Genomic DNA, 24761 nt, shown 5'->3' on the forward strand with positions numbered 1-24761 from the left:
CTACTGCAAGGAGACTGAGTGATTCCAACTGAGACAGACCCCTCTTGCAGCCCTTATGTCTACTCCTCTGGGGAGAGGGGGATGGTTCTCCAGAATGCCTCTGCTGGGGAGCAACAGTGACCCAGTGCGGGGTCTCCCAAGGGTGGAAACAGGGTCATTCCCTGGAACCAGTGTTCTGTATCCTTCTAGGACTGTAGGGCAACTGCTCCTGATTGAGTGCCCTTGGAAGAAACTGACAAAGACACCAGGTCAACTCTTCAGGCAACTCAGGTGTTTATTGGGCAAGCAGAAAGAAGGAACGCACCACCTGAGCTTCAGGGCCCAGAATAGGGTAGGTGCTCGGGGAGGAGTGACCACACTTTGGGCTTTGGGTTCTTCATTATTTGTCTCACAGACACCTGAGGATTTGGGGCACCTGTTTGGATGGGCTGCTGCTCAATGGGAAGAGAGGTGCCACTTTCCCTGTCCTCCTGCTGGGGTACTGCAGCCCTGAGTAGCACCTGGGTGGTTGGGTTCCACATGCTCACACCAGGAGCCAGCTTCATTGCGTCAGGCAGCAACATGGGCTTCCACATCACCTGGGACGTGGCCTCAAGGACTCGGGGTGCCCTATATGGCCCCCTGCGAGGATCCTGACCCTCCCGGTCGCCGGGATCCAGGCCCTGTGGATTTACACGGCTGCGGCCAGCCCATATCTCACCCAGCAACTCAGCCTCCCCCTCCCAGCCACTGGGCCACTTGGCACCAGGCCACAGTTTGGGGCTGGGGCTCCGGGCCAGATCAGGGAAAGCCAGATGAGTGGCAAGAAAGCCAAGCCCAGGTTTGGGAAAGGGCAACTTTGACCCAAAGCCTGGTGATGGTAGGCCTAGGCTTAAAGTTGGGGATTGGAGGCCAGGGCCCAGGCCCAAGGCAGGGAAATGAACGCTAGGCGGGAGAGAGAAGAAAACTGTCGGGGGGGCATGGGCACCAGGTCTGGGCGCTAGGGATCTGGCGGGAGCCTCAGGAGTCTTGGTCTCCCTGACCCTCTGGCGCCCGCGGTAGGCTTCCAGGGGGCGTGCCTCGGCGTCCGGAACCAGAACCTCGGCCAGAGGGCGCACCCAGTGGCGCGGCAGGCGCCTGGGGTCCAGACGTGCCCCAGTCTTGCGACCCATCCTATAGCGAGGCCGGCTCCGCAGCGGGTCCTCCAACCTAGGCTGCTGTGGCTCTAATGAGGCCGAGGGGACGAGCGTGGTGGGGCCGCCTGCAGAGAGGCCGATCCCCAACACGCCCGAGTCGATGAGGGGCACATCCTCCTCGATGAGAGGAACGTCCTCCTCCTTGAGCTTCAGCCAGTCCCCAGATACGTGCGGCTGGGACGTGCAACAATAGAGGTCCTCCAGCGAGAACTGGGAGCCCCTGGGCTGTGCCTCCTGGGTCAAGGCCTGGGTGCTGACTACCTGGGACAGCTCCATAGAAGGGTGGACACTGCCATTGGGAGCCATCTCCACCGACGGTTGGCGGCTCGCATTCAAGGACCCCACTGTGGCCTGGTGGTCTTTGGCCTGGACGTCCAAGTCCTCTAAAGGACCCTGGGACCCTGTGTCCTGAAACAGCTCTGGGGTAGGTGGCGGGCCCTGAGTGACTGGCAGCTCTGGAGAATGTTCCCAAGATTCCATCTGCTCCTGAGAGCCTCTCCCCATCCACCATGTTCCTAGAGACATCCGATCCTCGCTCCCTTGGTCCTAGGGAAATGCATTGGGAGTAGGGGGTAGAGGGTGCATAGTGAGACCTTGGAAAGAGGAGACAGGAACTAAGGGTAGAGGAGTCCAGAGAGGCTCGGTGGGGCTCAGGGTAGGGGTGTGGGGATCAGAGGGAGCTGGGGGTTGGGCTTACCTCGTCTTGGAAGGTCTCCTCTGGGCCTATGGAGGCGGGGGCATGCAGCACAGGCACTGATCCCTGAGCCCAGGTATCTGTTGTGCATGCCAATGGTTCCTCATCCTCGCACCACGTGGGGTCCTCAGCCACTGCTGATTCTCCCTCATCCCTGGCCAGGAAGCGCCACTCAGTGATCTGCAGCATGGCCTCCCGGGCCTGGCTAATGGTGAATGGAATGCACTGTGGAGATGAGAAAGGATCTCAGCCCAGAGTGGGCTGGACGGATGGGTGGGTGTGGAGATGGGTCTGGAGAACCTGGATCCAGGCCCACCTGCTGGGTCAAGTAGACTTTGAAGGCAGAGTCCATGACTCGCGCCAGCAGATCAGCCAAGATGTCCCCCACAACATCCTCTCCCTCCTCTAGAGCCATGAGTGCCATCCATTCAGCCTCCGTGAGCCGCCCAGGCACGATGTCCACCTGTGGCGCCTGCACCGTAGGAGGCCGCGTCTTTTCTGCCTTGGATCGGGTCACCCCACGGTCCCGAATCTGTCTCTCCTGCCTCTGTGAGGAAAGAAGAGGGCAATCAGGGCAAAACAGATAAGTGGAATGGAGAAGCAGCTATAGACTAGGAGGAAGCTTTCTCAAGCCGTCCAGTAGGAAGGAAAAGCCTTTCAAAAGGAGTAATTTACTAACAGCCTACTACATGTCAAATTTATTTTAGATATTTGACCTTGCTAATTTACTTTTTTAAGATTTATCTATTTAGGGGTGCCTGGGTGGCTCAGTCATTGGGCATCTGCCTTTGGCTTGGATCATGATCCTGGGCTCCTGGGATTGGGTCCTGCGTCGGGTTCTCTGCTTGGTGGGAAGCCTGCTTCTCCCTCTCCCACTCTCCCTGCTTATGTTTCCTTTTCATTGTGTCTCTCTCCGTCAAATAAATAAATAAAATCATTAAAAAGTTTATTTATTTATTGGGGGGAGGGGCAGAAGGAGAAAATCCCTGCTGCGTGGGAGGAGACTCCCTGCTGAGTGGGGAGTTGGACATGGGGCTTGATCTCTGGACCCTGAGATTATGACCTGAGCTCAAATCAAGAGTAGGAGGCTTAACTGACTGATCTAGCCAGGGACCCCTGGCCTAACTAATTCAATTTTCATTTTTTTTTATTTTTTTAAAAAATTTATTTATTTATTTATTTGAGTGAGAGAGCACCTGTGGGGGGCAATAGAGGGAGAGGCAGGCTCCCCACCAAGCAGGAAGCTGGATGCGGGCTTGATCCCAGGACCCTGGGATCATGACTTGAGCCAAAGGCAGATGCTTAACCATCTGAGCCACCCAGGAACCCTGCTAATTTAATTTTCATGACAGCTCACTAAACCCATTTTACAAAGAAACTGGAAGGACACAGGTTAACTAGCGCTTGACTGAGATTACAGAGTACACCCTGGCTATGTAGAGCTCTAACACCACAGTCTCTGCTATTGGCACTAGTTCAAAAGGTTCAAAGTTCTTGAGAGTTCAGAAAAATTAAGGATAAGTCATCAATAAATGGTTAGTGTTTAAAGAACACTAGTCTCCTCTCCCCCAAATCAACTTAGATGATGATCATTTTACAACAACTCATCTAAATAATGGATTAAAGGATAAACACACACACACACACACACACACACACACACACAGATAAAACAAAAATATAAGCAAAAAATAAAATGTAGGAAAAAATAGATTAAATTGTCATATAATCTCTGGGTGAGAAAAAACTGCCAAAGCGTAAAAATTATGTAAGAAATAATAAGAAGGGTGCCTGGGTGGCTCAGTGGGTTAAGCCTCTGCCTTCGGCGCAGCTCATGATCCCAGGGTCCTGGGATTGAGCCCCACATCGGGCTCTCTGCTCAGCAGGGAGCCTGCTTTCCTCTCTCTCTCTGCCTGCCTCTCTGCCTACTTGTGATCTCTCTCTGTGTGTCAAATAAATAAAATCTTTAAAAAAAGAAATAATAAAGAAATAGCTAGAGAGGGGCGCCTGGGTGGCTCAGTGGGTTAAAGCCTCTGCCTTTGGCTCAGGTCGTGATCCCAGGGTCCTGGAATCGAGCCCTGAATTGGGTTCTCTGCCCCGGCAGGGAGCCTGCTTCCTCCTCTCTCTGCCTGCCTCTCCTGCCTACTGTGATCTCTGTCAAATAAATAAATAAAATCTTAAAAAAAAAAAAAAAGAAATAGCTAGAGAGTTACATACATATAGGCAAAATTTTCCTGTACTTTTTCTTAAAAATTTTTATTTTATTCATTTATTTGACAGAAAGAGACAGCAGGCAGACGCTTAATGACTGAGCCACCCAGGCACCCCTTCCTGTACTTATTTTTAAGACACTCCTAATTACAAGTTGACAGTAGTTACCATTTACTGGCACCTAAGCATATCAGTTACAAACACTGACTCAAGTCCTACATTTTTAGACTACATACTATTTTTATCCCCATTTTACAGAATTTGTCCAGATCACACAGCAAGGTAGTAGTGAAATCATAATTCATATGTAGGTCTGTCTGACTCTAGAGCCTGACTTTATCCTGCTTTCCAAAATAAAAAAAAAAAATTGCAAAAAATATGAAAAAGGATAAATATCCCCAAGTATATTAAAAACCCACATAAAAAATAAAATCATAAGACCCCAAGGATAATAAGCAAAGGACATAACATTACACAAAAATGGAACTGTAAATGACTAATAAACATTTGAAAAGATGTCCAACCTTCAAAAATATCAATTCCAATTTTATGAACACATCCAAAGGCATATCCTGAAATGAAAATAAAATTATATCCTCCAATAGACCCTCCAATAGACCCTCTGCTGTCATTTATAATAGCAGAATATTGAAAATATCTATCTAACAAAAAGAGAATATATGGCTAATTGTGTGCCCTCTATACTAAGGAATATTATGCAATGATTAAAGATAATTTTAGGAAGAATTTGCAATATAGGTAATGATAAATGAAAGAAACAGTATACAAAATTACATACCAAGTGTCACCTCTGATGTAAAAATCAGTATATGTTAAAGAAAAGGAAAACATCAAAATTGTCACAGTGGATATGTTTCTTTCTTGTGCTCTATCTTGTAAGTTCTCTACAATGAGTCTGTGTCCTTTTGTAATAAAAACATCATATAAAAAGAAAAAGACTAGCTCCATAAATTCATTTTAGGGACATAGGAAACTTATAGGAAGATTCTTGGGAGCCTACTCCTTTCCTACATGTCTCCCTTCACTTGGTTCCTTCCAAAATTTACCTCTAAAGGTAATCTTCCCAAACTTTATCTCCTCACCCCAACCTTATTGCCTCCTATGAGACGTCCCCTCAAATTCATTCTCTGTCATATCTGGTATTTCCTAAACATTACACTGAACTCAAAGTCCCTTAAGCCTCATTTCCTTTCTCTGCTAATGAAAACAGCCCTGGTGGCAAGCCCAGGGAATAGCCCACAAACCAGTCCAGGCAGGTAGGGCTGGGAGAGGCGAGCCAGTTCCTTAGACTTACCCTCCCAGCCTCTCATCTGCCACGCCTGACGGTGACTGTACCTAGATGTGGCCTCTAGAGGCCAGAGATATTATCGCACAAAGTCTCCTCAAATCTGTTTTATTTAAAAATTTCTTGGTTTGGGGGGCACCTGGGTGGCTCAGTAGGTTAAGCCTCCACTCTTGATTTTGGCTCTGGTCATGATCTCACAGTGGTGAGATCAAGCCCCTGCATGGAGCTCCCAGTCAGCGGGGAGTCCGCTTGAGATTTTCTCTCTCCCTCTCCCTCTGCCCCTCCACAACTCCCTGTCTCTCGTGGGCTCTCTCGCTCTCAAATAAAAATAAATCTTAAAAAAAAAAAAAAATCTGGCTTTTAAACAACTTGACTTTCAAATACAGCCTCAGAGCTGTTGTTTAACCCATTCCTTCCTCCTAAAATCCTTGAAAGGGAGTTTATTTAGAAACACCTCTCCCCAGTGCCCGACCAATTCTGGCTTATCCATTTGAATGGGTGCCTCAGTGTAAGAGACTTATTACATGCCTTAGCTGCGTCCAAAGTCAGTTCCCGTTCTTGGGCACTGAACCATACATTTGACTTTTTCCCTCAGGTTCCGAGTGTGACAAAGCGTGTTAGTGTGCGTGGTGCAGGTGCAGATTTTCTGCCCCAAACCGACGTGGCTTCCTTGGTCGCCATGTACGCCCGCATGGTGGGCTGGCAGCGGCTGGCGTGGGGCTGACCCATGGTTCCCCACGCCGACCTTAAAAGCCAGTCCGACTCTGGCCCACCCCCATCTGAGCTGAAGCTCACCGAGCCTTCGTGAGCCATTGCCGCAGCTGTCGCTCCAACCCCGCTGCTTCGGCTTCCCTTCCTTGATGCTGCCACCTCCGCCTAACCGTCTCCCAAGCAACCGCGCCTTGCACCTAGCGCCGGACCTAGAGGAGAGAGGCTCGCCCCGCTCACGGTTGCCCTGGCAACCGCGCCGCGCTCCGCACGTTTGGGTTGCTCGGCTCCGCCCAATGGCCGTGCGTGCGTGCGTCGTCTCTATGGTGGCGGCGGGTTCGGAGGGACCGATCGATTCCCCGAGTCAGGCAAGCTACCCTGGGGCTGCGGGTGTGACTTCTGGCCCGGGCCGGGGGGTTCGGGGAGCCAGCTGAGAGAAGAAGGGTCTGGGGGCTACCCTGCCTCATCTGCCTTCGCTCGGGCGCTTGGAGCCACCAGGTCCTGTGCCATCACCGTTCCTCCTCTGGGATTTCCCCATCGCCCCATTGACGCAGCTCTGGGGCTCCCCTTTCCTGCTCCACAAGACCTCCCCACGCCAGACTCCCCTGTTGCAGTCCTCGGGTTCCCCATCACATTCTGACCTCAGTGGTCTCCTTCAGTGCCTCACGACAGCACCCCCCCATTCCTCCCGCAGGAATCACCACTGTCGTGTTTCCTGCGCGCCTGTGATTCGGGCCTTTCTCCGCTAGGATGTTCCGCCGGGAGCGCCCGATTCCCCTTCGAGGTTCGGCCGCACCCCTGTGCAATAACCTCAGTGTGCTGCAGGTGCCCTCCCGAAACCTCACACATTTTGGGGTAGTCCATGGACCCAGCGCCCAGCTTCTCAGCGCTGCTCCTGAGGGTGTGCCCTTGGCCCAGCGCCAGCTCCACGCTAAGGAGGGAGCCGGAGTGAGCCCTCCACTTATCACCCAGGTGAGGCATTGAATTGAGAATGGTGTTGCTGAACCCAGTCCTCATCTCTGTCCTTTCTTTCCAAGCCTCAGGAATAGGCCTTCCCTAACCCTCTGATTTTCCACTCTGGAGACCTCCTGTCCTCCAGTCTGACGACTTCTTCCTACTCTGGGCCATTTCCCTATAGGTCCATTGGTGTGTCCTCCCCTTCCGAGTGTTGCTGGTACTCACCTCACATAGAGGAATACAGGTAAGAAGAGCTTCCTATCCTACCCCACTAGAGTCTTTTCAACTCTTCCCCCAGACCCGTAAATACTTCGCCACTTACCTCTAAACACTTACAAACCTTTTACATGTTTAGCCCATTCTTCCTTATTTCTCATCTTCATTCCTTCCATCTTTTCCAGTTCCCAAGTGCTATCTCCTATACCTGCCCCTTTACTAGCTGTATGACCTCAGGCAATTTAATTAACTTCTCAGAGCCTCAGTGTCCTGAGATGGAAATAAAAGTAGTGCCTGCCTCCCACAGTTGTTTCGAGGGTTATATACCTGCTTCTCACACATGGTTTGTCAGCTCAGGGGAGTGCGACTCTAAGGCTAACCTGTATGTGAACTACTCAGCATAGCTCTGCAAAAGTCAGCTGGATGTGCCCCCATCCTTGCTCTTGTCTTCCAGATGTACGAGTCAGATGGCTCTGTCATGGTCTATTGGCATGCACTGGACTCTGGAGAAGCATCTCCAGGTACCTGCAGGACTGAGTGGGGTGGGGGTAGGGAGTGTTTGGTGGGGCTGGCGGAGGTGCTATTTCTAATAGTTTTCCCCTTTCATACTCAGTACAGGCTGTGTTTGCCCGAGGAATTGCTTCCAGTGGTCACTTCATCTGTGTGGGTGAGGGGGCCAAAGGCAGGGCATTGGGGGGTGCTACGGCATCGGGGTGCAGGCTTTGCCTGGGATGATGCTGAAGGTTTGAGGGAATTTTCGAAGGTTAGAGGGAAGGGTGGGAGTGAAGGGGGCTCTTATAGAGACTGCAGAAAGCCATGGCAGGCTTCAGAGGGGCAGGATAGGATAGAGTAATGGTAGTCAACGGAGGAGTGGAGCTGTTGGAGCAGTGAGTGGTGGGTTTGCTACAGAGGTTTCTGGGGTGGAGGGAGTGCTATGTGTGGTGGTTGGAGATGCTGGAGGATCAGGAAGCCATCAGTGGGGCACTGGTTCTGCAGGAACATGGTCGGGCCGGGTGTTGGTGTTTGACATCCCAGCCAAGGGTCCGAACATTGTACTAAGTGAAGAGCTGGCTGGGCACCAGACATCAGTCACAGACATTGCGACCGAGCCTGCCCAGGGACAGGTGAGTGGATTCCCCCTACTTATTCCAGTGAGCCTGGGAGCCTTCCCACTTCGGCGGGCGGCAGACCTGGGTTTAAGAATTGACTCCACTGCTAAGCAGCTGGATCACTTTGGGCAAATTGCTGCCCTTTCCCAGGCTTCAGCAACCTCAAGTCCAGTGATGAAATCGGATTTTCCACTTACGTGGCTTTAATAGCTCACGAACACTTTTCAGTCCTGGTGTGAACTGAGGAGTTGGGACAGATGGTGTCTAAGATACTTTCCAACTCTGACGTGTGCAGCTTCCTTTTCTGGACTTGCCAAGTCCTGCCCACCTCCAGTGCCACTCTCTTCAGGAAGCCATCCCCCTATTCCTGCTCCCACTGATCTCCCTTAGCTGAGCCCTGAATTGGTACTAGCCTCAAAGACAACTCTTGTCTCCCTAATTGGATTACAAACCTCTTGAGAACAGGGTATGTACGTTCTCATTCATATCCTCCATTGCACCTGACCCAGCGCTGGGCCCAGCGTCTATGTTTGTTGCCTGGGGTTGGGGACTGTCCAGGGGCCTGGACTCTAGTCATGACTGTTACTGGCTTACTGCAGGACCTCCAGATCATAACACTGGGGCCTCAGCTTCCTCATCCATCCAGTGAGGGCGGTTATATACCCCGCTCCTCACACGTGGTTTGCAGGTCTGGGGAGTGAAATTCTAAGGAATGCAAGGGAGGCACTTTATGCATCCCAAGGGAACCCCGCATCCAGCCGATAAGGGCTCCACATATTGCCCTTTCCCTGGAGAGGCAAAGATGCAGATGCTACCTCCCTTCCCCTCCTGTTCTGTATATAGGACCCAGCAGGGGAGGAAGGGAAGGACTGATCCTGCTTTTCTCCTCAGGACTGTATGGCTGACGTGGTGACGGCAGATAACTCAGGCTTGCTGTGTGTCTGGCGGTCAGGGCCCAAGTTCAAATTAGTGACCCAAATTCCAGGATTTGGGTAGGTGAGGCGGAAGGGGGTGGATGCCTTCCTGAGGGGTCAGAGGAAATTAAAGTGGTTTATCACCCTTGCAGGGTCCCATGCCCTTCCGTGCAGCTGTGGCATGGGACAGTAGCAGCAGGCTATGGGGATGGGCAAGTGCGTCTATATGAGGCTGGTACAGGAACTCTGCACGTCCAGATCAGCGCCCACGCCCGAGCCATCTGTGCCCTGGACCTGGCTCCCGAGGTGGGCAAGGTCAGTCTCCTCCATTCCTACGTACCTGTGCCCCTGGTGCTGGGACATTGAGAGGAACTCCACAGGCTTGTCTGTTTCTCAGTGGAGCCCTCTCCCTGGGTGCCTGGGCCAGGCACTCCAGCCTATACTCGTCCCCTCAGCACCTGCTAATGCCCACTCATCCTCCCACCTTTGGTTTTATAGCTTCTCTCTGCAGCCGAGGACACCTTTGTACACATCTGGAAGCTGAGCAGAAGTCCAGAGAGTGGCCGCACTGAGGTGTGTGTTGTGGGAGGAGTGGAAAGGGGGGGTCCGCGCATGAGGCAGCAGGCCCTGAGCAGCCCTCTTCTCCCCCAGGTGGAACACTGTCATGGTGAGTGTGTGCCTGACACCCAGGTGTGCGGTGCGCGATTCTGTGACCCCTCAGGCAGCTCCTTTGCTGTGACTGGCTATGACCTTGCTGAGATCCTGAGATTCAGCAGTGTGTGAGAGAAGAGCAGCCCTCCTTTCTCCTTGTGGTATTTATAAAGTAACCCTCCACCCAGCCCTTGTCTGATTACTCAGTATCACAGACCGGTCAACTAAGCTCCAGGGATGAGGGGAGGGGGCAGTTCCAGACCAAGCGGAGAGGCAACCTATCCTCAAGAACCAGGTGAGGGCTGCTGTTAAATAACTTTAATGGTTGATGTGAGAGTCACAGGGAGGTGCACTCCCTCCCAAGGCTCTTCAGTGCCATCCTCAAAGCTGGTTAGTGCAGGGAGGTAGGGCAGGATTGGTTCCAGTTTTCTCCCAGGAAGGGTTTGGGGGGTCCGAGGCCGTCCCAGAAAGGAGCCCCTCAACACCTTGGCAAGCACAGCTGAGGAGGAGTTTCTGCTCCCGCTCCCCAGCCTACCCCCAGTCCAGCAGAGGAAGGGGAGGCCAAGCTGGCCAACCTGCTGCTGCCCGCACCGCACCCGGAGCCCAGCTGCTCGTAGGTTGTCTCTTCCTCTGGCCAGATCCTGCGGCCAGCACCTTTCTCTCTCAGACTGGCGACTGGAGCCAAGTGCGGGGTGGGCCTTTGCTGAAGAGGCCTCTGGACCGTGGGGATCGCTGCTGGGGGAGAGGGGCAACGGAGCGGGAAGCCCCAGGGGAGTGGTCTGGGGGGATGGCATCCAGGGAGAATGTTCGGGGTCGCCCCCAGGGCATGGGGTGGGTCCGAGCTGGGGCTGGGGCCACTGAGGCAGGTGAGCAGGGGTTAGGCAGGGCAGGCTGTTCTGTAAACATTGCTAGCCAGGGTGGGGGTGTCTCCAGCCTTGTGCCCTCCCGCTGGGCCAGGATGTCTGTCACCGCTGCGATGTCATCCAGCGGCTCAATAGCTGTGACACCAGGAAGGGGTTGAGGGGAGGGGGCCAGTCAGAACTTAGGCCCCAGGCCTACCCAGCCCTGACCATCACCTGTCACTGTAATAGGAGGAAAGCAAAGCCCGGATCTCAGCTGAGATTGTGTTATCCTGCAGGAGAAGCCCCTCACCTGGGCCCCCTGGAGCCATGGGCTCTGATAAGACTATGGGATACAGGGTGCAGGGGGGATGGAGATGAGGGGGTGGGCAGAAGTGGGTGAAAAAAAATCAAGAAAAGAGGAGGAAAATGAAAGCAGTGCCAAGCAAGTGAAGGGTCAGAGGAAGAGACAGGAATCCGCATGCAGAAAGGGAAACAGAGAAGAAGAAATTAGGAAAGAAATCCATGAAATGAATCCAGCTCTTTGGGGGTTGGTTTGGAACTTTGGTGGAGATGGCTCTAAGAAGAGCTGGAGAAGAGAAACAAATACAACAGGGCCGAGAGGGCCTTGGGTCCCCAGAGCTCTGCCTCAGCCTGTTGCTTTCTCTGCTCCCATTATCTGGGCTACCTTGAGGCCCCCAACCCCACTTGCCGTCGGGTTCCCGGAGTGTACTTTCACTCACCCATCTCATGGTACAAGGACCCCTGCTTGGCCAGTACTTGGGGTGGTTTCCGGGGAGCAGGGGTTTCGATCTTCATGATTTCATCACAGCACTGCTTCCACTGGCCTGAAGGGAGAGCAATGACTAGGGTGGGAGGAGGAAGACTGAGAGGGCCAGGCCGCCCCCTCCCCTGCTGCATTCCCTTCCACACTTTCTGGAAATAGAGCCCTTTGAAAAAAATAAACCCCATCCCTCCCAAAGGTTCAAACCAGCCCCCTCCTCTTACTCATGTCAAAGAAAAGCTGCCACAAAGCCTCCATCCAGCTATGCAGGGCTCCTCGGCTCTCTGTCTGAAGGGTGTGTGTCACCTCATCCTCCCCATACCGGTTACTGATGCTCAGGGTGAAGGGCCGGCCTGCAGCCTGGTCCGGCTCCCCTGCCCGGACTCGAGTCTCCTGCAGGAGAAGGAAGGGGTCTACTTACACCTTCACCTTGGTCACAGAAGTCAGCGGTCACAGATACCAGGGAGGCTTGCTCATCCCTGCCTTAGAAGGAAGAGCTGGTTGGGTCTCTCATCTGCCTCCTATTGAGCAGAGCAGGAAGGAACAGCAGGAAAGGACTGGGGATGAGACAGAGCGTCCTTAGTCAGGAAAGAGGAGCAGACAGAGACGGGATTGAGGGAGGCACAGAGGTGAGCAGGAATGCTGAGGCCTAATATCCCTCAGTACTTTCATAAAAGTCATCAGGAAAGCGAGCAAAAGGGCTTGGAAATTAAGAGGGGTCATTGGACTTGGGTTGGAAGACAAAGCCAGGAAAGGGGGAAGATGCAGAATGGAATCTGAGAGAAAAGGCAGAAAGAGGATGAAAATCCTAAACTGCCCGTGGGACCCTCTGGGACTTGACTAACGCTAGTGAGTAGAAGAGCCTTTTCCAGTGACACCGGTGAGAACATTCCTGGCCCTGAAGCTGGGTGCGGTGCTGTTAGGAACAGCAGGCCTGACTTCCATCTCTCTGCACCCACCCTCCTGGGACCTGAAGGAGATGCTCCTGGGCCCTGGCACCTGGTAGCTTTACCACCAAGGGACCCATCACCTTGTTGATGGCAATAGTAAACAACGGCTCTTCCCCAGTGTCTGCGTCTTCGGGTTGCCGGTAACAGAAGAGGCTTGTGCCTTTCAGGACTCCATGCACTCGCGCCCAGTCCCGCAGCTCCCCAGCTTGCTGCACAAATGACTCAAGGTTTCCTGGGGGAATCACACCCCCAACACCCTTCTTCCCATTCCCCCACTGAGAGTCTGTTCCTTTCTGCCCACCCTCATGTCTGATCCTCCTGTCTTCTTGCCATAACCCTCTTTCCTCCACCCAGATCTTGACTTTCCAATAGTCCTTTGGTGCCTAGATGATCCAACTGTCCTTGGCCTTCTCCAGGTTCCCTTCTCTGCCTCAGGGCCCCTCACCTGCACCCTGAGGGTACCACTGGCGGTAGGCTGAGTCATGCAGAGAGGCTGAGCCACCAGGCGGCAACACACGCTACCATAGAGGGGAAGCCAGGCGGGGTTCTCCTCTGGGGGATAGGAAGTTTAGGGTAAGGGTGGTGAACGAAAGGGACCATCCCACAGCCCCTCTTCTCACTGTCCAGCGTCCCCTCCCTCCACAATAGACTCACCATGGCTAGCGAGGGTGAGGTCGTGTGTGCGGAACCCATCCTGCACTGCCGCCAAGGTGAGCGTGGTGTGAGCCAAGAGGTGGTAACGAGGACCACTACACAACAGAGAAGTGGGCCTCAGCCTGGCGCTGGGCATCCTAGACTGCAGGAAAACTAGCCGGCCTCCCCCACAGGGGTAAGGATATTTCCCGAGCTCCTGCTAAGTGCCACGTCCTGTGCTTCCTGTGCTTTACGTATGTTATCCCACTGTTTTCCCACGACAGCCTTGGGAGATTGGTGGCATTGTTTGGTGAATAGATGAGAGAGCCTAAGGCTTAGAGAAGTTAAGAAATTTGCCCATAATTTACAGCTGGTAGGTAGTAGAGCTGTAATTTGACCTCCTGTCTGTCTCCAAAGGCAGCAGAGTCACTGCCCTAGAGCTTCTCCAACTGCTGCTCAGAGACCCAATGTCTCTGGGTGCTTCCAGGCACCAGCAGGCAACCCCACAGGACCCGGGCTACTTTGCGCCAACCAGGGCACTCTGTCGTATCCACATAATATGCATTGCTGCTTCAAAAAATTCAAGTCCCCCAAACTTAGCTCTACCCACATTCCTACTGGTCCTCTTGGCTGACTTGGGCCTGGCTCCAGGGCACAGGCCAGGGTGCCTCCCAGCCAAGTGGCCGCCACTCATTCCTGTAGGTTTGCACGCTGTGGCAGTGGCACAGAATAGGTTTGCATGCTTGACACAGCTCAGAGGCCACCCGAGACCAGGATATACGCAGCTGAGGGCAGTGGGGGCATGTAGGGCCTTACCCCACAGCCGGGGTGGGGAGCAGAATGGGACTGCTCCCCGAACCCGACGCACTCTCCAGTGACGCCCGGACACGCCTCCCAGAGGAGCGGCCTAGGGAGCTGCTGAGTTTGGTGGCAAGCCTCTTGGGGGCTCCAGCCAGGGCCCCCTCCTCTTCCAAGCAGGCTCCGTACAGCTCCAGTCGCAGTTCAAAATCTGGCCCTGCCTCAGTGCTATAGGAGGGTGGGCGGAAGAGAGAAGGCTGGTCCTGGGGAAGTTCAGGGAGGCATGGGGGGGCGCGGGGTGGAGGATGATGTGGTGCGAGTACAGGACAGCTGTCCAGGTGAGGCCCATCTTCCTTCCTCCCCTGCAGCTCCATCCAAGGACTGGAGGAGACTGGAGAAAGGAGGGAGCCCCCAGGGACAAGGCACTCACAAGAGCACGTTGTTCTGAAAGGAGATGTCTGTGAGGGTCCTGTCCACTAGGATCATCTCTGTGTCCTGAATGTGTTCCCCTAGCTGCAGTAGCAGGAACACAGCCCAGCGGTGTAGGTCTGGGGACAGAGGCCCAAACTAGTAAGCACAGTGCCCCACGAGAGCCTCCAACCTCAGGTCACTCCCCTCAGTTTGTCCCAGCATGTGTGGAACTCACCGCCTTTGTTCTTGAAATATTCTGTGTCCTTCCACATGAGTGGAATCCGGAGGTCTGAGGGGCAGAAGAGCAGGAAGGGATATTGAGACAGGGCAGGAGATCATGTGGTTGGGCAAGGAACGCCAGCAGCTAGGGGGCCGGGGTAGGGGTGGGCAGTGGTGGGGAAGAGCTGTGTTTCTTACCGGAGATGCAGACACGGCCTCGGCAAGGGGAGCGCTCAGCAGGTGGCCCACTATCAGAAGGCCTGTGGGCAAATCACAGCATCCTGGGCTGGCCTCTAGACATTACTCTCCCCCCAACCCCGTTGTGGTTCTCAAGGGCTCTAGGACGCCTCCAGCCCAGGGCCTAGCCCCCAGGTCCCCAGCCAGACTGACAGGGCAGGGCTGAGGGACTGTTTGAGCTGTCACTTGAACCCAGGGGTTCACTGGGCCTGGGCACACCAGAGGCACATTAGCTCACAGGCAGTACAAGCTCCAGGCTCCTCCCCCTCCAAGCACCCTCTCTGACCATCTCCTCCAGACCCCTGCCAGGCACAAGTGAGGCTTGAGGGAACAGGTGCCTGCAGAGAGACTCCTTTTCAAGGGCTCATCTCCACTAAACCCCAGACCTGGAGGAGTTTGCAGGCTTTCTTTTTAACAATAGGGGAGGCTGTGCTTTACCATCTTATCACTTCTTTGATATAGGACAGTACTGGGGTGGTTAGAAAATCAAGAACACAAGTAAAGAACATCTGTGTTCCATTTGCCACAAACCTCTCTCTTCCCTCCTCCTCAGCTTTGATTTCTCCTCTACCATCCGTAGGTAGGCTGAGCCTTCCCAGTACCCCAAGTCCCTCAGCCCCCAGTGCAGCAGCCCAGACACCTGGCCTTTCTCCCCCCACCCATCAGCAGCACTCTCTGACCATGTGTCATCCTCAGGTGGAAAGCCAGTTCAGCCACCCAGTTCAGAAGGTCACTAACGTCATTAGCAACTTAGTAAGGCCTTAAGCTAAACGATGTGCCACTGAGTGAGGGCAAAGCATTTAGTTGTCAGCAATCTGGGGTGTACCTCACCCCACACTGCCTAGGCCAGGTGGGACTTGGGCAGGGCAGAGGCTGTTGAGGGCTGCCTCTCAGGAGACCTCAAATTCACATTAGGACTTGCCCCCCGACCCCGTCTGCTTGCCCGTTAGCTTTGTGGAGAAGCCACAGAGCTGGTTATCTGCCTTCCCCTGGGGACTTCATGGATGGGCTCTGGAGGGCTCCTAGTGACCCCTTCTTGTGGCAGCCTTCACGGCAGAGCTGGGATGGGTGTCACGCCAGTGAGCAGCCAGCACTTTCTCCCCACTCAGCCCTGTGGGTCAAGCAGGCTTATTTTGCCAGCAGCCAGTTTTCCAAATGATCAGTTTACCCAAGTGGCCAGTTCTCAGAATGATAAACTTGCCAGGTATTTTCTCCAACATTTAGTTGTAGCCGAGCATCACCTCAGCCATCCGGCTGCAGCTTTGTCAGACTGGCAGCGCGAGCTGTCGGAGCAGCTGGCGTTTCACATCCGGAAGCCGACCCCTTTTAAAATACACCATCTAATTTATGTGAACAGGGAGGCGTTCCCTTAAACACTGTTTTATTACTCCCTTTCTCAAGTAGTGCTCATGCTGGTGTACCTCAGGTATGCTCTTGTCAGTCTGTGGTCAGCTGGCCACCCGGTGAACTGACTTTGGGGAAGTTAGCTTTCCAGAAGCCACCCAGCCCGCCCCCTCAGACCACCGGCAGTGCTTAGGCAAGGAGCGCGTTTACATTCTCAGCCCTCAGCCCGCCAGCCATTCACCAGATACGCAGCTTTCCTGAGCCCAGCCTGAGCTACTCACCAGTGCACCTTTGGTATATGTGCTGCCGAAGCGAGCACCACCAGTGCACCTTTGGGCAGCACATTGTGGTGAGAAAACACCAAGGGGTCTCCCAGGCTCTGACAAGGCTTCGTGGGGACGTCAGTCTCAGGGTGACCTACACCCCGAACACACACACCCTGGGCCACTACCCTGTGCTCACCGCCGGCCAGTCTTCCTCAGCACCTGTGCCTCCTTCCGCCGCTGCAGCTCGCCCATGTAGCTCAGGATGCGGCTGTTGCACACCAGCAGGCTCTTGGTGGCCTCCAGAGCCTGCTCTCTCTGGGAGCAGGCTGCCAGCAGCTTGCAGGCCCCTTCCCTCATCCGGATCTCATGGTCTAGCTTTCTCTGCAACTCTGTGTCCTAGACAGAGTGGGGGAAAGGATGAGACGGAAATGTCAGTTGGGGACAGGCTTAAGCAGGCTCCAGACCCCAAGCAGGATGTGCTCCAGAAGAAACTAAGAAACATGTTTCAGGCAACTCAGCCTCATCTGCCCAATAATAACCAGAGAAGCTTTGTAAAAATACAGATGTCCTTATGCATTTGATGGTAGGAGCATAAATTCCACTGGCTTGTTTTGAGCACAATTTGGAAAAATCTATGAAAACTAGAAATTCACATATCCTCTGATCCAGCTATTCAATATCTAGGAGTTTATCCTACAAATATAGTTACACATATAAGCAAAGCCACATTCATTGCAACACTGTTTTAAAATACCAAGATTAAAAGTCCTTCACTCAGGGGCACCTGGCTGGCTCAGTCCCTGAAGCTTCTGCATTCGGTTCAGATCATGATCCCAGAGTCCTGGGATCGAGCCCCACTTCAGGCTCCCTGCTCAGCAGGAAGCCTGCTTCTCCCTCTCCCACTGCCCCTGCTTGTGTTCCCTATCTCGCTGTGTTTCTGTCAAATAAATAAAATCTCAAAAAAAAAAAAAAGTCCTTCACTCAGGCATTGGTTAAATAAGTCACAGCATTCCTGTGGAATATGGAATACTACAGACATCAAAGATTTAGGTAGACATATATATGCAGATATAAAATACTCTTCAAAATGTATGAAGTGACGGGGCACCGGGGGGCTTAGTCAGTTAAAAGCAACTGACTCTTGATTCTGGTTCAGGTCATGATCTCAGTGTTCTGAGATTGAACCCTGGGTCAGGCTCTGTGCTCAGCGAGGCATCCGCTTTGGGATTCTCCCTGTCCTTCCTCCTGCTTGTGCTTGCACAGGTTCTCTTTCTCTCTCACCCCCGTCCAAAATATATATATATATTTTGTACAATATATATATATTATATACAATATAATATATATATTATATATACATATATATATGTTGTACAAGTGGTAGCATGCTGTGATACTCTCTTCTCACTTCATATATATATATATATATATATATATATATATATATGCATAAAACAGACACTGTAGGCCTAGGTGCCAGGACTGGAAAACAGATTTAGACTACTTTAAAATATATCCTTCTTTACTTCTGTGCTATTGGACATTGTGTTACCTTTTTTTTTTTTTTTTTTCGGAGATGGAGAGAGAATCTCAGCAGGCTCACACCCAGTCAGGAGCCCGAAGTGGGGCTCGATCTCATTACCCTGAGATCATGACCTGAGCCAGAATCAAGAGTCGGGCAGTTAACCAATTCAGCCACTCAGGCACCCCTCGTGTTACCTTTAAAAAAAATTAAATCCTTTCAGTTAAACATAGGCGTGTACGCGCGCAAGCACATGTGCGCGTGCATACACACACACACACACACACACACACACACACACACACACACACTCTACCGGGCTCTACTTCAGACTTGCAGAATAAGAATCTCTAAGAATTTAGTGTGTGTGTTTTTTTTAAATTCCACAAATGGTTCTGAGGTGTAGCCAGGGCCAAGAACCACCAACTAAAGAAAATGGACAAAATAGTAAAGACCCTCCTGGGTTACCCCGAAGACTCAAGTGATGGGGAACATCTAGTTGGCAAGGGATCTGTGCAGGAGCATACCCCCTACAGCGTTCACCCATACTTCACAGAACCCTGTACACACTCCAGATTAGGGGCTCTGCCTGGCGCTCTCAGCTTGGGAAGTTGAGGAGAGAGGCAAGGAGGGGCAGGAGATCAGGAGTGAGGGGCAATACAGGCTGTGAATAAGGATGGGGGGTGGTGTTTAGGTACTGAGACAGGCACCAGGATTCTCAGGAACATTCACTCAGAAAGAGCCCTGGAGGTCTTGGCAGAGAGCGAAGGGCGAGAGCACCAGTTTGACATAACATAAAACAAATCTGGGTCTTAGTCAGTCCTGCCAGTCTTGAGAAGCTGAGAAGAAACTTACTTAAAATTTACTCCACCTCCCTAAGACTTGGTTTCTCCATCTATAAAATGAGGTTGGAAGTAGTTGCACACGCTAGGACTGTGAGGATTCAGTAAGCCAGGAATGTAAAGCATTTAGCACAGTGCCCAGTGCATAGTGTGGATGAATGGTGAGGATGCTTTCTTTAAATGCTACTTTGGCAGAAGTAGCGTTCACCCAACAAACCCTGGAGCATCCCTGTGCTGTCTGAGGACCCACATTTAAAGTCCAGCTGGGCAGTGAGAGATGCAGACGCTACTGGCTGCCCCGTAAGTGCCATGTCATGGCATAAACACACTCATGGAAGACAGCCCCTGTTTGCTTCTGGCTGAGTGATGGGGAAGGCTTCAGAAAGGAGGGGGAAACCTAACTGCATGACAGTGTGAGCTTAGTTTGAGAGGAAGCCCAGGGAAGGCACCAGGTAGGAAGAGGGGGGTGAACATGATCACCCAAAACCTGTCTTCACCCTCACATCAGCTCTCACACTGTGCACTTGATTCTGTCCCCTGTGTCTCCAGCATTCAAGTCTCCAAGACCTGAACACCCTAGATTCCTGCTTTCAAAAGCCTTGTCCAACCTCTCTGCACACTCCTTCTTCACAATTTATTTCTTGGGCCACCACTGGACTGGGCCTAACTTTCATCACCCCTCTCCCACAGTTTCTCTTCCTGACCCTTCAGAAGTAGGTCAACCAGGTCCCAATGCCCCCTCCACCAGGAAGCCCTCCCAGACTACACAGCTCCTGCTGCCCCACTTCCTCAGCCCCTCTATGTCGGTCTGCACCAGGGTCCCACCTCTGCTAAGCTTTCCTGCTTGCCAACCCCCATCCCATTCTGCTTCCAGCTTCACCCACAAACACCAGGAAACGATGAGAGAAGGGGGGAGGGAGGGGACAGAGAAGCATCTCAAGCCCTCTCCCGGTTAGTATCTTTACCCGGTCCCCAGCACTCACGGATCCTTCCCTAGCCCTGTCCATTGCGCTCGAGGCACCAATGCTGGCAGTGCGCTGGGTCTGGGGAGTTGCTGGGTCTGGGGAGTTGCAAGTGCCCCCGCCCGCCTGCCATGGCGCTCAGGGCGCTGGTGACATCAGCTCCCAACTGCCGCGAGAGCAGGTTGAGGGGCTCCCGGGCGCCGGCGGTTCCTCCCTGCGCCTGGCGGGGCTAGGATCTGGGCAGCAGAACCCTGAGACGCAGTCGTGTGCAACACTGCTCCGGAGCTCCCCCATCGCCCTGGATAGGGCTTTGGCCTTGGTGCCGCTAGAGCTGCAGGAGGCCCAGAGTCTCCTCCTGCTTTGCGGTAGCCCTCCAAGGTGACCCCTTGCCCAGGAGCACAGGGGAGGGAGGAGAGTGTGTAAATTGGAAAAACTGGAGCAGTGGAAAAGTCTCTGGGCTCAGCCTGGATGAGCCCAACACCTCTGCTACCACCTCCCACCTGACTCTGGCCCCAGACCCACTCTCCCACAGCTTCAGGGAGGACAGGGCTCCAGAAATTCTGGCTCCCACCCTTTGGGCAGAGCATCTCAGGAATCCTAGCACTGTTTCTAGATCCCTATGCTTTGTCCCCATCTTGCCACCCCAGGGATAGCTTCTTGTCCCCCCTCCCCACTCACACACCCCTTTCTCCAGATGTAGGCAGTATTTTCACTACTCTCCTGGGAAAAGAGCCCAGAGTTGGATGTCAGCAGGACTTGGGTCAAGGCCCAAGAGGCTGAAGGAGGATGAGTCATGGGCAGAAGCCCAGCACACATTAGGCCCTCGTGGATGTCTTTTCCTGTCCCCCCGTCCTGTTCTTTTCAGTCCCTGACTTACTGCTCTGCTTCTCATCACCTCTGTTCCCTTCAGAATCTCCACTGGGACTAAATCCAAATCCTGGCTTGGGAATTTGACTAGCTGTGAGAACTTAGCCTCTGGAGACTGTAAACTGGGGAGTGCCCTACCTCCTTCATAGTACTGTTTGAGAATTAAGTGAGAAAGTCTAATCACTACTTTGGACCAGCACATATTTAAGAACAACCTTTCTCTCACTCCCATATTCCCTTTACTTGCAGTTTAAGTTGCTTCCTCCAGAAAGTTCTTGGATTTACTCTGCCATGACTACCTCTCTGGCCAATCTCTGAAATATCAATGGATCTCTCTTTCTTGAGTGGGGACTGGGGCGGAGGGGGGACTGCTGAGTTTGATGGAGAAGGAACACAGCATCCTCAGCCTGTACCCTAGCGGAGGTAGGAGAGGTGACCAAAGTGAAATCTAAGCCCCATCCTCTGTTCCAGAACTCGGACAGGCCTCCCATGAAGAAAAATTACATGGGGAAGTGGGGGGGGGTGCACAGGGGAGTAGAGAAGATGCTGAATTTAAACATTTTAATACCTAGACCAGCTCTGTTCAATAACATCTCCGGCAGTGATGGAAATGTTCCACAGCCATCTTGAAATGGCTAGAGCAACCAAGAAATTGTTTATTTCACTTTAATTAACTAAATTATACATTCAAGTAGCCACATGTAACTAGTAATGCGGACAGCGCAGAGGAATAGGTTTCACCCCATGTGCTACTACAGGCAATAGGTAGTAGCAGAGTCCCAATGGGCTCGCTGAGCACCTTTCTGCATATTAGAAAAAGGTAACCCTCTCTAGGCAAACAAGTTAGATAAAGGTGTCCCCTCCTGATATAGCCCTAAACCAGGCTGGGACTCCTGCCTCTGGCTGGTGCCCTTGTAAGGGAAACAACCTGCACACTTTGTGCCAGGGACATGCTGAGAAAAATCGCGAGTCCACGTCTGGGCTTGCTGGTCAAGAGTGCTGTGACTGGCCAGCAGTGTCTGCTATGGTCCAGGGCATGGGCGCCAGGGCCGAGGGGTGACATTGGCAATAAGTTTCCACTCCTGATCTGGACTCTTTACAGTCCCTCCTCTGACCTTCCTCAGCAGCAAACTCTTGCCTTGTCCAGGCGGTCACTTCCACAGCCTCCTTTACCTCCCCTATCTCAGTAAATGGCCACACCACCCAGCTTGGGCACACCTGGGAATCATTCCAGAGCTCCCTCTTTGCCATGAGGCAAATCCATGTTCAGTTCTCAAGGCTCATCCACCAACAAGCCCCATCAGATCTACCACCGTCATCTGAAATCCACCCCCTTCTCTGTCTCTACCATGAGCACTTCCAACCACAGCACCAGGTTCACTCCCCTAAAGCCATAACAACTTCCTATCTGGTGGTCTTCTGCTACCTCTCTTGTCAACTCTCCTCTCTCCCTCCCTCCATGCCTGCCTAGCCTATTCACCACAGAAGCCCTTATTTTAAAACATTAGATGAGGGGCACCTGGGTGGCTCAGTGGGTTAAAGCCTCTGCCTTCAGTTCAGGTCATGATCTCAGGGTCCTGGGATCAAGCCCCACATTGGGCTCTCTGCTCAGCAGGAAGCCTGCTTCCCTTCCTCTCTCTCTCTGCCTGCCTCTCTGCCTTCTTGTGATCTCTATCAAATAAATAAATAAAAATCTTTTAAAAAAAAACAAAACATTAGATGAGTCGTTTCCCTGCTTAAAACCCCTGGGTGGGCCAACATCGCACCTAGAGTAAAAGGCCTTGTGTAAGGCCTTAATCTGGGGTCTGTCCATGATCTCAGCCCCAACTCCTATGTTCCAGCCACACTGGAACTGGAGCACAACCTCATCTAAGAGCCTCTGCCCTTGCTATGCCCTCCAGATGGAAAGCTCTTCCTCTAGTCTCCACATATCTTCATATCTTTCTGGTCTCAGCTCATGATCTCATCACAGAGGCCTGCTTTGACCTCCACGCTGAATGCTGCCTTCCCCACCTGATGGGTGTTACACCCCTGTTTTTAGCATCATGTCACTGGGGGGATGATTTCTGTGTTTACATGTTTATTGTGTACTCCCAGTTGAATGGTTCACTGAGGTATCCCATGGTCAACAAGGAGCTCCGCATATAGGCGGTGTTCAATAAAAGTGTTTAAGAATAAATAAATGAATAAACAGCTCCCTGCCACCTCCAAGGCCATCAGATCCTTACATCCTGTCAGAGTCACCTTCCCTTCTCCGGCAAGGCCACATCCTTCCTGCAAACCTCTCTTACCCTGAAGTCTTCTCTTCTTCCCACACCTAAAAGGACCCCTGGGGCCCAAAACACACATCCACCCCCACCCCCAGAGCTTTCAGAAATAGGTGTGAAGGCCCTTTTGCCAACATAATGCTGGTTGGCACTTAACAAGCAAGGCACACAGAACCACCTGTCCCTCTCCCTCCTCAGCCCCTGCAGGGACCCGCAGGGCACAAACCCAGGCTGGGTTGCACGCAGAGGAGTCCTGGGGGCGGGGATGTTACCTCCAAGCTGAGCGCCATCTGCCGAATGTAGAGCATATTCAGGTCCTCCAGGATGTGCAATCTGTCCTGCATCTCTGTGCCCCCAGTGCCCCTTCCCCTGTGGACCCCTCCAGAGGGGGGGTGCTGGGCAGGCTCCGCGCTGCTCCACAATTCCTCCTCCCGCTGTTCCCCTGGTCTTGAAAGAGTGGGCGGAGGGCAGAGGCTGCCCCTGTCCCTCTGCGCTCCTGTCACACCCCTCGGGCTGCTGGGACAAACCTTCCTTGCCTACCACTGTTCCAGGGCCCTGGTGGGAGCCAGGCATGGGAGGGAAGGAAAGCGAGGTGAGAATGAGCAGGGTCCCAGGAAGGGAGGCCAGCTGCAGAGGGGGCTCTAGGCACAGAGTGTCCAGTCTTGCTTTGGTGGCAGCTGTTCTCCCAGCTGTGGAAGAAAAAGGCCCTTTCATTCCGACTCTGGCCCCTCCCCAGCCCCCGCCCACATCCCTGGCCGGGTGGACAGAGAATCTGTGTGCGGGGTGGGCGTGAGGGGCAGGCACAGCTGGAAGGGGGCAGGGCGGGGCCGCCTCAGGCAGGTTTTACGGAGTTGTGGGGTTTGGCAGGAGGTCGCAGCTTTCAGAGGGGGGTTCTCACTCTCAGAAAGAAGAGGATGGAGTTGAGGACTTGTGGGGAGAGTGAGCCCAGGGAGCGGGACAAAGGGGTAAATGCGGCCCAACCCCCAGAGCCACCTCTTCCAACTTGGGGCCTTGATCCAGCCCGCCCCACCCTGGGCTCACAATTACCTCGCTTTTCCAGCAGAAGGGAGGTGTGGGAGGGAGAAAAGCAGGGGTGTGCCTGTCTGCTGCTGCCCCCGCTCCCCTCTGCGGGCCCCTTCCCTTCCAGACAGGAAACCAGCCCCGATTCCCAGCCAGCTGCAGCTCTGCCACCTCCCCCCCCCACTCAACCCGGGCCCACGGAGTCACACTCCCCTCGGCGGCCGGCGGGCCCTGCGACTCCGCCCCGGCTCCTCGGCCCTGGCCGGGTAGGCCCGATTTGTCCCGGGGGCGGCCCCAGCCCACAGGCCCCTCCTCCTGGTCCCCGGGCCTCGCCTCTCCCTCCCCCACGCTGGCCCCGCACGGGGTTGCTGGTAAGAGACCCGACTGAGCCCCTCTCCCCAGGTCCTCTAGCTTCTGAGTCAAAAAAGGCCTGGGACACGGGACAGGGATGTGAAAGGGCCTTTGTTCTGGCAGGCTAGGGGGGAAAGAAAGGGCAGAAGCCAGGCCTGGAATCCTGGCCCGGAGGGAGAGGGGGCGGGGGGGAGGCCCCCTCACTTAACCCTTTCCAGGCCCAGCAGGGTAGGAGAGCTGACCTCAGGGACAGCCTCTTTGCTGTCGCTCCTCGCCCTCTTAGTCCCAGACCTTTCAGCAACTCCCGAGTCTCTACCAGAAGTAACAGGTAGGGCTCGGACCCGGTCGAGGGGTAGAGCGGTGGGCCGGGGGAGGACCTGTCAGACTAGAGGCGGGACTACAGTTTTGGTGTGGTAAATAACCCAAATCGTTAAAAGGGATACCCCCCTACACACACACACACACACACACACACACACACACACACACACACACTCTCTCTCTCTCC

General features: G+C 53.4%; 3 protein-coding genes across 10 annotated transcripts in view; 1 reads left to right on the forward strand and 2 right to left on the reverse strand.

Moving 5' to 3' along the window:
* Nucleotides 1-262: 262 nt before the first annotated feature.
* LOC111148185 (chromosome unknown C2orf81 homolog) lies at nucleotides 263-6199 on the reverse strand. The gene is given in 5 exon segments (XM_022504645.1): nucleotides 263-1742; nucleotides 1744-1824; nucleotides 1873-2094; nucleotides 2186-2416; nucleotides 6182-6199. Coding segments are annotated over 5 exon segments (1980 nt in total). The 3' UTR covers nucleotides 263-314.
* Nucleotides 6200-6385: 186 nt separating this feature from the next.
* LOC111148055 (WD repeat domain 54) lies at nucleotides 6386-10128 on the forward strand. Its single transcript, XM_022504428.1, has 10 exons — nucleotides 6386-6462; nucleotides 6789-7066; nucleotides 7233-7295; nucleotides 7722-7788; nucleotides 7881-7934; nucleotides 8264-8391; nucleotides 9268-9368; nucleotides 9443-9605; nucleotides 9789-9863; nucleotides 9942-10128. Exons 2-10 carry the CDS (start codon nucleotides 6845-6847, stop codon nucleotides 10071-10073), a joined length of 1005 nt encoding a protein of 334 aa, XP_022360136.1. The 5' UTR covers nucleotides 6386-6462; nucleotides 6789-6844; the 3' UTR covers nucleotides 10074-10128.
* Nucleotides 10129-10508: 380 nt separating this feature from the next.
* Nucleotides 10509-24761, reverse strand: part of LOC111147982 (rhotekin) — a 23403-nt gene continuing 9150 nt past the window's right edge. For 4 of the 8 annotated variants that reach the window (XM_022504314.1, XM_022504312.1, XM_022504311.1 and 1 more), the window contains 11 exons: nucleotides 16619-16818; nucleotides 14774-14835; nucleotides 14592-14645; nucleotides 14376-14493; nucleotides 13964-14173; nucleotides 13169-13263; nucleotides 12960-13066; nucleotides 12595-12723; nucleotides 11789-11957; nucleotides 11524-11628; nucleotides 10509-10939 (listed from right to left, as the gene is read on the reverse strand). In XM_022504314.1, coding sequence (XP_022360022.1) covers nucleotides 10605-10939; nucleotides 11524-11628; nucleotides 11789-11957; nucleotides 12595-12723; nucleotides 12960-13066; nucleotides 13169-13263; nucleotides 13964-14173; nucleotides 14376-14493; nucleotides 14592-14645; nucleotides 14774-14835; nucleotides 16619-16818 — 1584 coding nt within the window. In that variant the 3' untranslated portion in view covers nucleotides 10509-10604. Of the gene's footprint in view, nucleotides 10940-11523; nucleotides 11629-11788; nucleotides 11958-12594; nucleotides 12724-12959; nucleotides 13067-13168; nucleotides 13264-13963; nucleotides 14174-14375; nucleotides 14494-14591; nucleotides 14646-14773; nucleotides 14836-16618; nucleotides 16819-23154; nucleotides 24698-24761 lie in introns of those variants that run through there. The other 4 variants (XM_022504317.1, XM_022504318.1, XM_022504316.1 and 1 more) reach the window with 4 other exon arrangements.

The sequence above is a fragment of the Enhydra lutris genome, unplaced genomic scaffold (genome assembly GCF_002288905.1).
Source record: "Enhydra lutris kenyoni isolate GAN:26980312 unplaced genomic scaffold, ASM228890v2 scaffoldscaffold18, whole genome shotgun sequence".
Taxonomy (NCBI): Eukaryota; Metazoa; Chordata; class Mammalia; order Carnivora; family Mustelidae; genus Enhydra; species Enhydra lutris.

Coding starts and splice junctions, on each gene's coding strand:
- LOC111148055 (XM_022504428.1), top strand. CDS start 6,845: ATGTTCCGCCGGGAGCGCCCGATTCCCCTTCGAGGTTCGGCCGCACCC. Junction 7,935..8,263: donor TGGTCACTTCATCTGTGTGG/GTGAGGGGGCCA, acceptor CTGGTTCTGCAG/GAACATGGTCGGGCCGGGTG. Junction 9,606..9,788: donor TGGCTCCCGAGGTGGGCAAG/GTCAGTCTCCTC, acceptor TTGGTTTTATAG/CTTCTCTCTGCAGCCGAGGA.